Here is a 13652-nt window from a genome sequence, read left to right on the forward strand (position 1 = left end):
TCTAGAAAGCAGTAGATTGGGGAAAGCCTTTGTACTCTTCAGTGATGTTTCAATTTTGCAGAGAAAAGTAGAGTAGATATTATTCTTCCCAGGCCTTGACTGACCATGAAGAAGAAATTCCTGGGACGGTACGTCCAGCGCAACTCATCAAAGACCTGGCCAAGGAGATCCGACTGGTGGAAGTGAGTATCAAGAGGCTTAGTAGTTTTCCTTCTCTTCTGTTGAAAGCACCTCTGTGGGAAGCAAAGTGCCAAAATATATCTGGTGCACATCTTACAACTAAACCTAAGAAGATCCTGATTTGGATTTTGTGGATCGATTAGTGTCTCGTTTAAAAGAATATTGGCCAAGAATATTGTATCCTACAGTTCTGCTGCTTAAAACCACTCGTTTTCTACCAAGCAATTTTACTTAGATGGCTCTGTTGCTTGATACTGCAAGGTTGAGTGTTTATAAAGATATTTTGCAGACTGTTTATCAACCCTACTTTGTCCCTTGAAATTGCAAGTTGTATCCTCCCATGAATGACTCTAATGCCAGCTTCCTAGCAGGCAGGAATCCCTTCTGCAAAGCCATTCCCAAACTGCCCACAGGCAAGGAACAGCAGGCAAGGAGATGCATTGGAAAATGCTTAGTTCATGTTTTGCTTATACGCATATTAAGTGAACTGTAGGAAATAGCAGCACCTCACATTAGCCCTAAGCACAGTAGTCTCAAGTCTTTTTTTTTAAAAAAAAATATATTTTCTTGATTTTTTTACAAAGCAGTCTTAAGTGCTTGGTAAACAACGTGTTGTCTGGGTTCATATTTTTAACAACGATCAGTAATAGTTAATTTCTATGATTTTATAATCAACATACGAACTAGAAATACCTTTCCTTGATCTTCTCTTCTTCCAATAATATTCTCCTTTTACCAACGTTGAGCAAATATAGTCCTTAGTACTTTCAGTACATACAAAGTTAAATATAAACATTTTTCTAGTATTTGACAATAACATCAGTATATAACGTCTTTTCTAATCAGCTTATTTTACAGCTGCATTTGCAAAAAATCAACTTATGTAAATCTCTATACGTCCTGTTTTCAGAACTCTTATTTAAGCTTAGTTTCCCCTCAGTATTCCAAACATTTCTTGTCAGTTATAATTTTCTCAAAATTGATTACGTTTGAATGTCTAAAATATTTCGTTCATTTAAATCATCCCATTATTTTTACATTTCCCACATCATAAAGAAATATACTACTTATAAATCACATCTCTCTTACTATAGAACCCATTCATATCCAAAATTCAACTATTCTTTTAACCATATTCAAACAAGCGTTTAGTCATGTAGTACTCCATCTGGTAGGTCAAATGATCTCAGTTGAGTCTGGTTCTCACCCTGTTCTTTTGCCAAGCAGCTTTCCAAGTCAGTGTGTTCAGCTTGCCAGGGGATTCTTCTTATGTTTTTATAAGTGTTGTTAAGAATGAGAAAGACAAATTAAAATAAAATAAAAATAAATAAATAAATTGAATAGGGGTGCTCTTGAGGGGGAGTTTTGCCCATTTATATTCATTAAGAAGCTTCCGCTTTCCTTCTCCCTCGATTTCTCTTTTCATTTTAGTGGTTCTCCTGACAGCACTATGATCCATTTTATCAAATCTTCTTTCTTATCCTCAAGTTTGTTTTGAAGTCCTGAAAGATAAAATGTCTTTTCTATTTCCAATATTATAGCAAAATCTTGCAGATTTTTCTTTGTCCGTGTTAAGGTGTAATTTTCTTCATTTGTAGCCTCCATCTTTGGGTCACTTTCCTCTGGTTTTTGATCTATTATCTGATTTATTTGTTCATTCTTTGTCATCATTTTCTGAGAGTTTTTTTAATTGTCAGCTTAGGTCATGGATGTGCTCATTTATATCATCAAAAAAAAAATTAATCTCATGATTTGAATCAATTGTCATTTGGATTAGTTGCAACATAGCATAAATTTCGTCCTGGAAAATATTTGTCTTGCCTTGAAGTATTAATCTGATATTCCAGACTGGGGATTTTAGAAAAAAATATTGCATGTGGTTTCCTACCACTTTTAGTTGTATATGCAACCTCCATTTTCATCAAACCAACCAATCTTAAGTTCCAAACACTATAGTTTTATATGTTTCTTATCTTTATGAACAGTCCAAAATGTTCAACCACTTAAAAACAATCCGGTAATTTCCCCCCTAGAAGAATAGACAAAAAGCCAAGGTTTTTCTTTCTCTGCAAACAATTCTTAAACTTAAATATCATAGCTCAGTAAGTGTTTATAAACCAAGAAGGTCAGCAGTTTTCATAACAATTGTATTTCTCATTCTGCAATAGATAGCCCAGTGTATTTTCTTTCCTCTGTTCCCAGCTGTTTTCTGTTTAGCTAAGAGTCACTGAGGATCAAAGGAACAAGTTGTGCTCTGTTTCTGGGCATCTTGCCAATTTCTGAGGCAGGACAGTTGTAATTCTATACTCTGATCCACCACTAGATTTCAGTAGCTGTTTATTTTCCAACTTTTAAAAGAAAAAGATTATTTTCTTATAATTTCATCAATATTCTTTCCAATGGAAAATCTTAACAATTTCCATAGTTTTCAGTTTTATCCAGATTATACCTTTACATTAATCCATTTAAATGTATTTCTGTTCCCCATAAAAATTAAATTGCCGCTTCCGTCTATGGAAAGGTGGGGTTATAATCCCCTTCCTTCTCACTTTCAGAGGATTTTTTTTGCTTCTTGGGGGAACTTTTCCAGGAAATCAGTTTCAAAATAGAGAAGACAAGATTGATATTCTCACCCAGTTCCAAACACATTATTCACCATTGTTCTTAGTTGTTGGTTTTGGACTTCGGATGCCGGTAGCTTGGGCTAGTCACCAGAGTGCAGCTAGCCTTTCTCTTGTCGGGTTGGAGGGCTTCCCCCAGATCAAACGGATTGACCGCTGTCTTTCTGTGATCGACGGGGGGGGGGGCTCCTTCATCGTTGCCTCTTTGGGGCGACTTTAGACCCATTTAGGATCCCCAGGCAGGGTGAAACGAGCTGTGGGGTGCAGAGTCCACAATCCCTCAGCCACATCACTAAGATGCAAAACCGGAAGTCAGTAGTCTCAAGTCTTACTGTCTTAGGTCCCCGGTGTGCTCAGAGCAGCCATGGCAAAGTCTGTAGCCTGGCTGTTTATACCACACCGCAGAGTACATATTGTGGTCCCTCAATGTATCTGAGAGGGCTTGCAAATTAGCTCTCTTTGTCCCAAAGTGGCACCAGACATCTGCAGCCTTTGATTTTAAAACAGCTATCCTACTTACCCTAAATGACAAGAGAGTCTGTGCAGAGAAGTCCGCTAAGAGACTAGTAATATGTTTTGGCAAATTCCGAGCTTGCATAGATGATACTCTGAGGGGCTTGAGAGCAGAGTGTATGTTTTAGGTCCATAAAGTTGCAGGTTCCTTGTAGAAAAGCTGAAGCAACCTATCTCAAGAACCCCCTTTTTGCCTTCTGCTTTTAATCTCAGAGGGCCCTTTCCATCTCTTTATTGGTTGGCAGTATTTGTTCATTGTTTCTGGGGAGGAGCTGGAATTTACCTTAGCAAGCCTTGCCTCTCCTCAATCCCCCATATTCAGAATATGGCTGCCAAGGTTAACAGCAGAAACAACATTCTGCAAAAACTATGCGGAACAACTTGGGGAGCTTCAGCTCCAACTCTTCAATGCGCAGCCCTTGGGCTTTGCTACTCTGTAGCGGAATACTGCGCACCTGTATGGATAAACAGCTCACATACAAGACTTGTTGATGTTCAACTCAACCATATGATGAGATTAATTACTGGGTGCATAAAATCTACACCTATTCACTGGCTACCAGTTCTTAGCCACATACTTCCCCCGCACTTACGACGACAAGAAACTCTCATTCGGGAGTATAGTAAGATCCTGCTAAACTCCTCTCTACCCATTCATGCCTATACCTCTGATCGATGTCGATTAAAGTCAAGAAATCTATTACTCCTCACAGCGCTTAAGCTGCTGGCCGAACATCAGAGCACTATACAAAAGTGGATGGAAGCATGGAGTAGCTATACCTCCCAAGATATTTCTGAGCATATTAATCCTAATAGTATACCTCCAGGATTTAATCTACCCCGACACATATGGGTGACATACAATAGAATTAGAATGACTCATGGGGTGTGTGCCGATTCTCTGTATAAATGGGGAAAGACACCTTCAGCACAATGTGATTGCGGGGCTCCCCGACAGACTATCCAACATATAGTGAGGGAATGCACTAATAGAAGATACCCAGGAGATTTTAAGGACTTCCTCTGCATAACAATGGCAGCTACTGACTGGATCTCCAAACTCGACATTAAACTCTGAAATGTTATTTCTGTTTTCCTCTTAGGTTTTGTAATTGCTTCTTTTTTTAAAAAAATGTTTTAACTGTTCTAACTTGTAAATATGAAGTGTTTTTAATCCTGTGTGTGACCAGCCATACGCTAAATAAAATAAATAACCCCCCAGGAAAATTGCAGCTCTCTTTCTGTGGTGGGAAATTCAAATTTGTGATGCCTCCTTGGGGGCGTTTGTGCTCTCACTCCTCTAGGATATATTCCAGCAGAACATTGGGAAGACTGGCAGCCCATTTGGCCTGCAGAGAGTCACCCAGCCTGGTGCAGCAGCTGCCAAAAAGGGAGATCAGAGTCCCAAGGAGCTGGGCAAGAAAGGCAGCCGAAAGGATGCGGCGTCTGTCAAAACCCTGGAACTAGAGTTGCTGCGCAAGTACAAGAGGCAGCAGAGCCTGAAACACGCGGAGAGTCCTGGCCAGGAGGAGGTGAGGGGCCACTGGCGCTGCTGTGCACACTAAGTGAGAGAAAGGGTGGCGTGGAGACGGTCCCATCGGGGGGATTGGGGAGCCCGGTTGGGCAGCACCTGGGCTTGTTAGTGGCTTATGATCTTTTCCTGGCCCCATCTTGCTTCCCGTGATCTCAGCATGTACCGGCCAACGCTCTTTGTTTTCCTTGCCCAGTTTGACTTGCCAAGTTCCAGCCTGGACGACACAGATGGAGAACCTGATCTGACAGAGGAAGAGCTGTCCATGGTGGTGGCCAATGGTCGAGGCACCAGGTTAGCCTCTGGAGACGGGATTCAGATGTTCGGAGAGGGGGCAGGGGGGGGTAGGGGCAGAAACAAAGTAGATGGCATAGATTGTTAAGCTCTGATACTTCGGTAATGCTGACTTGTCAGATTCCTAGCCATCTGAGAGCCATTTCTTTCAGCACGAAAGTGGCAACCAGAAGCTTGAATTATCCCTCAGAACTGCCCTCCATTATGTGCACACTCTGGGTCAGCCGGGTGTGACATAGACATTTGGCAAGCTGGAGCTTTCCATTTCTGCATTTCAAGTAGCTCCTCCTCCTTCATAAGCCGTGTTGGTGGGCAGGTGGCCATGCTGAAAAGAAAGAGCCCTGCCGAAACCTCCTTTGCTGTCAGCAACGGGGGAGAGGTGGGGGGGGGAGTAAGAGCAAGGTTTGAGAGCCTAGGACTGAGCAGATTGGCAAGTGGTACAGCCCAAGTGTGTTGCAAGGCATGGTCTGCATTCAGACATGAGTTAGCTGGTAAGAATAATATACAGTAGCAAACCATTGCACTTGATTAAGGTTAAACTTCATGCTTCTATGTTACCATCTGGAGCAGACATGTCAAACACAAGGCCCGGGGGCCGGATCCGGCCCGCGAAGTGGTTTCATGTGGCCCGCGAAGCCATCCTGGAAACAGTGAGGGAACGGCCCCCACTGCCTTGGCCCTGGCCCAGAGACCCTCCTTCTGCCAGAGACCCTCAGATCTGTCCCACTCCTGCCCAGGCCCCCATAGGCACCCTTGATGCAAACGATGTATAGCTGGCCACGCCAACCCAGTAGGCCATACACACTCTAGCCACGCCCACCCAGTAGGCCACGCCCACCCTGGCCATACCCACCCGGCCCCCTGAGGGCAACCGCAATGCTGATGTGGCCCTCAATGAAATTGAGTTTGACACCCCTGATCTGGAGGAATCTTTTGTTGCCTTGAGTATATTTATGTCATGCTACCTCCCTTCCCACAGGGAGATCAGGGCAGTGAAGGGGACGTGGCTGTTCCTCCTCCTCTTCCCTGCCCCTCCAATTTATACCCAGCAGCTCTTCAGGGCTGAGAGAAAGGTGAAGCTGAATGGCGACCAGCCTATGCATAAAGGCAGAGCAGAGATTTGTATTCCCCATATATGTTGTTGTTGTTAGTTGCGAAGTCGTGTCCGACCCATCGCGACCCTATGGACAATGTTCCTCCAGGCCTTCCTGTCCTCTACCATCTTCTGGAGTCCATTTAAGCTCACTCCCACTGCTTCAGTGACTCCATCCAGCCACCTCATTCTCTGTCGTCCCCTTCTTCTCTTGCCCTCAATCTTTCCCAGCATTAGGCTCTTCTCCAGTGACTCCTTCCTTCTCATTAGGTGGCCAAAGTATTTGAGTTTTAGCTTCAGGATCTGGCCTTCTAAAGAGCAGTCAGGGTTGATCTCCTCTAGGACTGACCGGTTTGATCGCCTTGCAGTCCAAGGAACTCGCAGGAGTCTTCTCCAGCACCATAGTTCAAAGGCTTCAATTCTTTGGCGCTCAGCCTTTCTTATGGTCCAGCTTTCACTGCCATACATTGCAACTGGGAAGACCATAGCCTTGACTATACGCACTTTTGTTGACAGGGTGATGTCTCTGCTTTTTAGTGTGCTGTCTAGATTTGCCATGGCTTTTCTCCCAAGGAGCAAGCGTCTTTTAATTTCTTGGCTACAGTCCCCATCTGCAGTGATCTTGGAGCCCAGGAAAATAAAATCTGTCACTACCTCCATTTCTTCCCCATCTATTTGCCAGGAATTGAGAGGGCCGGATGCCATGATCTTGGTTTTCTTAATGTTTAGTTTCAAGCCAACTTTTGCACTCTCCTTCTTCACTCGCAACAAGAGGCTCTTTAGTTCCTCTTCACTTTCTGCCATTAGAGTGGTATCATCTGCATATCTTAGGTTGTTGATGTTTCTTCCGGCAATCTTAATTCCAACTTTTGATTCATCTAGCCCTGCCTTTCTCATGATGTGCTCTGCATATAAGTTAAATAGGCAAGGCGACAGTATACAGCCTTGGCGGACTCCTTTCCCAATTTTGAACCAATCAGTGGTTCCGTGTCCAGTTCTCACTGTTGCTTCTTGGCCCGCATATAGGTTTCTCAAGAGACAAATAAGATGGTCTGGTATGCCCATCTCTTTAAGGACTTGCCACAGTTTGTTATGATCCACACAATCAAAGGCTTTAGCATAGTCAATGAAGCAGAAGTAGATGTTTTTCTGGAACTCTCTAGCTTTCTCCATGATCCAGCGTATGTTAGCAATTTGATCTCTAGTTCCTCTGCCTATTCGAAATCCTGCCTGTACTTCTGGTAGTTCTCGATCCACATACTGCTGGAGTCCAGCTTGTAGGATTTTAAGCATAACTTTACTAGCATGAGAAATGAGTGCAATGGTGCGATAGTTTGAACATTCTTTGGCACTGCCTTTCTTTGGAATTGGAATGTAAACTGATCTTTTCCAATCCTGTGGCCACTGTTGAGTTTTCCAAATTTGCTGGCAAATTGAGTGTAGCACTTTTACTGCATCGTCTTTTAAGATTTTGAATAGCTCAGCTGGAATACTGTCACCTCCACTAGCTTTGTTGTTGCTCAACTTTTCTAAGGCCCACTTCACTTCACATTCTAGGATGTCTGGCTCGAGGTCAGTGACCACCTCATTGTGATTATCAGGGACGTTAAGCTCATTCTTGTATAGTTCTTCTGTGTAATTTTGCCACCTCTTCTTAATCTCTTCTGCCTCTGTTAGGTCCCTGCCATTTTGGTCCTTTATCATGCCCATTTTTGCATGAAACGTTCCTTTCATCTCTCCAATTTTCTTGAAAAGATCTCTGGTCCTCCCTATTCTATTGTTTTCTTCTATTTCTTTGCATTGTTCATTTAAGAAGGCATTCTTATCTCTTCTAGCTATTCTTTGGAATTCTGCATTTAATTGGGCGTATCTTTCTTTTTCTCCCTTGCCTTTTGCTTCCCTCCTTTCCTCAGCTATTTGCAAAGCTTCCTCAGACAGCCATTTTGCTTTCTTGCATTTCTTTTTCTTTGGGATGGTTTTGTTTGCTACCTGTTGTACAATGTTGCGAACCTCTGTCCATAGTTCTTCAGGCACTCTGTCTATCAGATCTAATTCCTTAAATCTATTTGTCACCTCTACTGTATATTCAACAGGGATATGATTTAATTCATACCTGACTGGCCTAGCACTTTTCCCTACTTTCTTTAATTTAAGCCTAAACTTTGCAAGGAGAAGCTCATGGTCTGAGCCACAGTCAGCTCCTGGTCTTGTTTTTACTGACTGTATAGAGCTTCTCCATCTTTGGCTGCAGAGCATATAGTCAATCTGATTTCTGTGTTGACCGTCTGGTGATGTCCATGTGTAGAGCCGTCTCTTGGGTTGTTGGAAAAGAGTGTTTGCTATGACCATCGTATTCTCTTGACAAAATTCTATCAGCCTGTGCCCTGCTTCATTTTGTACTCCAAGGCCAAACTTGCCTGTTATTCCAGTTATCTTTTGGCTTCCTACTTTAGCATTCCAATCCCCTATAATGATAAGGACATCATTTTTGGGTGTTAGTTCTATAAGGTGCTGTAGGGCTTCATAGAACCGGTCAATTTCATCCTCTTCAGCACCAGTGGTTGGGGCATAGACTTGGACTACTGTGATATTGAATGGTTTGCCTTGGATTCAAACTGAGATCATTCTGTCATTTTGAGGATTGTATCCCAGTATTGCTTTTCCTACTCTTTTATTGACTATGAAGGCTACTCCATTTCTTCTGAGGGATTCTTGCCCGCAGTAGTATACCTGATGGTCATCTGAATTAAATTCACCCATTCCTGTCCATTTTAGTTCACTGATACCTAAGATGTCGATGTTTAGTCTTGTCATCTCTTGTTTGACCACGTCCAGCTTTCCTTGATTCATGGATCTTACATTCCAGGTTCCTATGGAGAAAAAATCTTTACAGCATCGGACTTTCCTTTCACCACCAGACATATCCACAGCTGAGCGTCCTTTCGGCTTTGGCCCAGTCGCTTCATTCTTTCTGGCGCTACTAGTACTAGCCCTCTGCTCTTCCCCAGTAGCATATTGGACGCCTTCCGACCTGAGGGGCTCAACTTCCAGCGTCATATCGTTTTGCCTTTTGGTACTGTCCATAGGGTTTTCATGGCAAAGATACTGGAGTGGTTTGCCATTTCCTTCTCCAGTGGATCACGTTTTGTCAGAACTCTCTGCTATGACCTTTCCGTCTTGGGTGGCCCTGCACGGCATAGCTCATAGCTTCATTGAATTACGCAAGCCCCTTCGCCACGACAAGGCAGTAATCCATGAAGGGGATTCCCCATATATAGTTTGACCCATATATCCTAGCTTCAGTAAGGTGACTTTTGCCAAGAAGACATCTCCGTATTTAAGAAGGAAAAAAAGAAATCCTTTTCCCTATCTTTGTGGGGCCAACCGTACAAAGGGTAGGGGAGCAGAGAATATATTATGGGCTGCATAATATCCTCCAGTGATTAGATCATCGGATCAGGTCAGCCTCGTCACATTTGGTGTTTCTCCTCTTTCCATCCCCCCCACCCCCCTGGGCAGGAAAATCAAAGCCTCGGAGCGTACCCGGAGCCACAAAGGAGCACAGATGCGAGTCCCACCCAGCCCATCTGATGCAGAAGCCCTGGATATAGACTCCGAGGAGGATCTGCAGATCGACGAAACGCCACGCAGGGAAAGGAGGAATCTGCTGCTGCACAAGAAGCTTTCCAGTATGTAGCACCTTTCATCCATGCTTGGTGGCTCTCTATGGTAGACGCATTTCTCTTGGGTTGGGCAAATACCTCTTCCGTGTTCACTCGTGCTGCCTCTGGTCATTGTTTTGGCTGTCTCCTTCGTCTCTGTTCCAGGCCTCCCTTCAAAGTGTCTTTTGGGGCAAAGCCAGGAGTTAGGCTGTGTTGTGCATGTACTGTACTTTGAGACTGGGTTGGAGGGAAAGACAAGAGACCAGATTCTTCTACAGTCTGAATCAAATAGGCAGATAAGCACATTTCCTTTTTCTTTTCCGTAATAAAACCCCATCCTCGTGTCTGCTATGAGCTATTGGCTTCTGGAATTTATTAGGAGTTGCTTATGTGCTTTCAGGCACGTCACTGTAATGTGAACAACTTAAAAGTAATTACCACCAACACACTTACTGTTCTGTGGTTAGTATTATCACCAATCCGTGAAACTTATTTTATAAAAACTAAAACTATGGAAGCTAAATTCTGCATTCCTGGCTATTGTCTTGGTTTTGAAACATATTTTTGGGGTGTGACTACAATTTAAAATGTGACTTTGCTGTTCTGTTTTCTGTTACGAGTGATCCTTTCATGTCTTCAACCTCAGTAGTGGTTTCCAAAATTCCATTCTCTTCTTTCATCTTTGACCTTCTAATTTTATTGAAAGAGGTTGCATACTTTCCAAACCGTTTTTTCAGATGGTTATGAGGGCACTTGTTGATTCCAAGGCTTAAATTGAGTCCCTAATAATTGTTTATCATTATTTATCAGTTTATAAAATGGCAAGTGAGTCCCATACATGTTTCCTTAGCAATAAGTACCATTATGATTTGCAAGTCAGATTCCTATGCAGGTGAGTGGGTAGGATCACTATTATCTAAAATCACAATTTGCAGGGCAGATTCCTCTGTAGGTGTGTATATATGCAGATAAAAAGGGACGCGGTGGCTCAGTGGGTTAGGACGCTGAGCTTGTCGATCAGAAGGTCGGCAGTTTGGTGGGTCGAATCCCGAGTGCCGCGTAGCAGAGTGAGCGCCTGTTACTCGTCCCAGCTTCTGCCAACCTAGCAGTTCGAAAGCACGTCAAAATGCAAGTAGAAAAATAGGGACCACTACGGTGGGAAGGTAACAGCGTTCCGTGAGCCTTTGGCGTCTAGTCATGCCGGCCACAGGACCACGGAGATGTCCTTGGACAAGCGCTGGCTCTTCGGCTTTGAAACGGAGATGAGCACCGGCCCCTAGAGTCGGAAACGACTAGCACGCGTGTGCGGGGGAACCTTTACCTTTACCTTATATATGCAGATATCCCCATCATCTGACTCACAAGAGCCACACGTGTCTCTCTCTGTGGAATCAATACATTTCAGTTTGATTCACAGTTTTTGTGATTTTTTCCAGCCTTTCCTCAGTCTCCAACAGTGTATTTTAACATTTATGTCCTTCCGATTGCAGAATTTCCCCGGAAACTGCCACGAGCCAAACCCTGTTCTGACCCAAATCGAGTGCGGGAGCCAGGGGAAGTAGAATTTGACATTGAAGTAAGTCCGGTACACGTGATCAGGATTGTGAAGTTGTGATAGCTGGGTAGGATCACCATCTAGGAAGGGGAGATAATTGTGACGTGAGGCACGACAGGGGTTTTGGCTCAGGATCCATTTTTTAAAAAAGTTGGAAAAGGTATGAGAAATTTCTCAGCAGGCACTAAACATCTTCCCAGCATCCTGGAGTCATTTTGCTTAGCCCACAAACCTTTGAGGTAAAGGTCAGTCTTAAGGACAGAGTTACTACTTTGTTAGACTCAACCAAACAGTACTATAGTTTCTGTCGTGCCCAGATGGCCACACACTGCCTCACAAGGTTATTGTAGGGAAATAGGAGGCAGGAGTATTAGATATGTTTGTCACTTTGAGCTATACGCAAACAAGGATGGAAAAATAATAACCATGATGATAGCCATGCTATTTCTTGGGCAGAAGTATGGTCATAGTTTACCATTGCCTTCTTCTGAGATACTCTTGACTTACAGCCACTTGAGGACATCTGGGCCATTTCATATTCTGATGCAAACAAGATCATCCAGGTCCTGTCTCCTGCTGAGACTTAGAGTGATAATCTAAAATAATCACAAGATCTAGCTAAGTGAAACCCACTCAGTAGAAATGGTAAAGGCATTTTAAGAAATGTTTTATTTTGTGGGTGGTATCAGTAGAGGTCCAGCTTTCCCTGAGGAGCAATCATATCCAGTTTAAAACGTGGCCATCTCCCTCTGTCAAAGGAGCAAGCGTAGTCAGAGACCACAGGTCTAGTAGAAATGCTGATGCTCTTGAGCTTCAGATGCACATTTTGCTCTAACGATGCTCCTTTGGTCCTAGACTTTGCTCTGTTGTGCTCCTGGAGCAGATAGGCAAGATACCCATTTGCCCAGAGAATTGGCCTTCTGTTAAAATTGGATTTATTTTGTCTGCAGGAGGACTACACCACTGAAGAGGAGGATGCTTCGGGTGATGACCAGTTGGAAGGCAGCAGTAGTGCTGGTGGGATCCTGGACCTGCTGAAAGCCAGTCGGCAGGTTGGCGGTGCTGACTATGATGAGCTGAGGTGAGGCGGGGCCTGTGGGGGACTCGGGGGTGGGAGAGGAGCTTTTTATAATCCTTCAAATGCCATTGTTTCGGTTTCCTGGGATGGGTGTGTGCAGACCATACCGTGGGAACTCTTGGAGCTCTGCTGTTTCCAGCAGACCCCAAAGCCTTGCCTGGTTTGTTTGGCCTACCTATGAAGGAAGCACGGCTCTACTGGAGCCATGTATAGCACGGTTCAATTTTAACAACTAGTAGTTGTCCATCTATTTTTCGTCCTGAGTAAACTGCTTTTTAATGAATGAATGAACCTTTATTGTCAAAGTACAACCGTGTATACATTGAGATTGGCTGAGCCTCCCTTCGTGCCCCCCACCACCACAGTGACAACAAACCCTCCATCTTATTACACCATGTGAGCTAATTGCACAACACACCGGGCTCGCAAGTCAATCATACATAGAGTTTATAAAATTATTTCCCGTTCAAGAGCCTAACAGCCCGCAATGCTCAGAAACAATATTTTTAACATTTCAAGTAGGTTCAAACGAGCTTTCTGGTGTTTGAGGAGGTAACAAGGTCTTGTGAGGCTTTTGTTTTTGCTGCAAAGCGAGGAGCCAGAGAGTTCCCTTCCAACTGCCTCTTTGGGAAGGCAGCTTTTTCGCCTCCGTTCTCCAACCGTAAGGTTTTAATCTCAAAGACACCTACAAGTGCAGGAAATAGCCCTATAGGCCCCTCAGACTGTGGGTTTCATAGGTTTTCCACTCCACCAGACCCATAGAAGGGTGGAAGTAAAGAGGGGGATGCGCAAGGTGACTCTTTTTGATCACCAGTTTCCAGTTGGCAAAAGATCTGCTGCTACATCAAACACAGTCCTCAACATTTGCAATAATTAATCAAGATAGAACCCTTTCACGTTTGTCTGTTCATTGTATCTTGGAGGACTTTGGTGACTTAGGGATTTAGAATAAATGAGTTTCAAATTATTATTATTATTATTTTTGTCTTTGAACAGCATTATGCCTGTTTAAATAGATTTCACCTTCTACCATCCAGATTGGGGTTAGATTACAAATTCCTCTTCTTTTTAGCCTGTATAGGAAGCAGCGATATGAATATCCAAGTTGCAAGAGAAATTATAGAA

The 13652-nt window shown here is 43.5% G+C and overlaps 1 protein-coding gene across 1 annotated transcript in view; it reads left to right on the top strand.

Moving 5' to 3' along the window:
• PHF8 (PHD finger protein 8) overlaps nucleotides 1-13652 on the top strand; it is a 35425-nt gene that overhangs the window by 14971 nt on the left and 6802 nt on the right. Inside the window, exons 11-16 of the mRNA XM_081320368.1 lie at nucleotides 93-182; nucleotides 4619-4846; nucleotides 5042-5139; nucleotides 9752-9921; nucleotides 11385-11470; nucleotides 12400-12530. Coding sequence (XP_081176494.1) covers nucleotides 93-182; nucleotides 4619-4846; nucleotides 5042-5139; nucleotides 9752-9921; nucleotides 11385-11470; nucleotides 12400-12530 — 803 coding nt within the window. The remainder of the gene's footprint in view (nucleotides 1-92; nucleotides 183-4618; nucleotides 4847-5041; nucleotides 5140-9751; nucleotides 9922-11384; nucleotides 11471-12399; nucleotides 12531-13652) is intronic.

Source organism: Vipera berus (assembly GCF_964194415.1).
Source record: "Vipera berus genome assembly, chromosome: 2".
NCBI lineage: Eukaryota > Metazoa > Chordata > Lepidosauria > Squamata > Viperidae > Vipera > Vipera berus.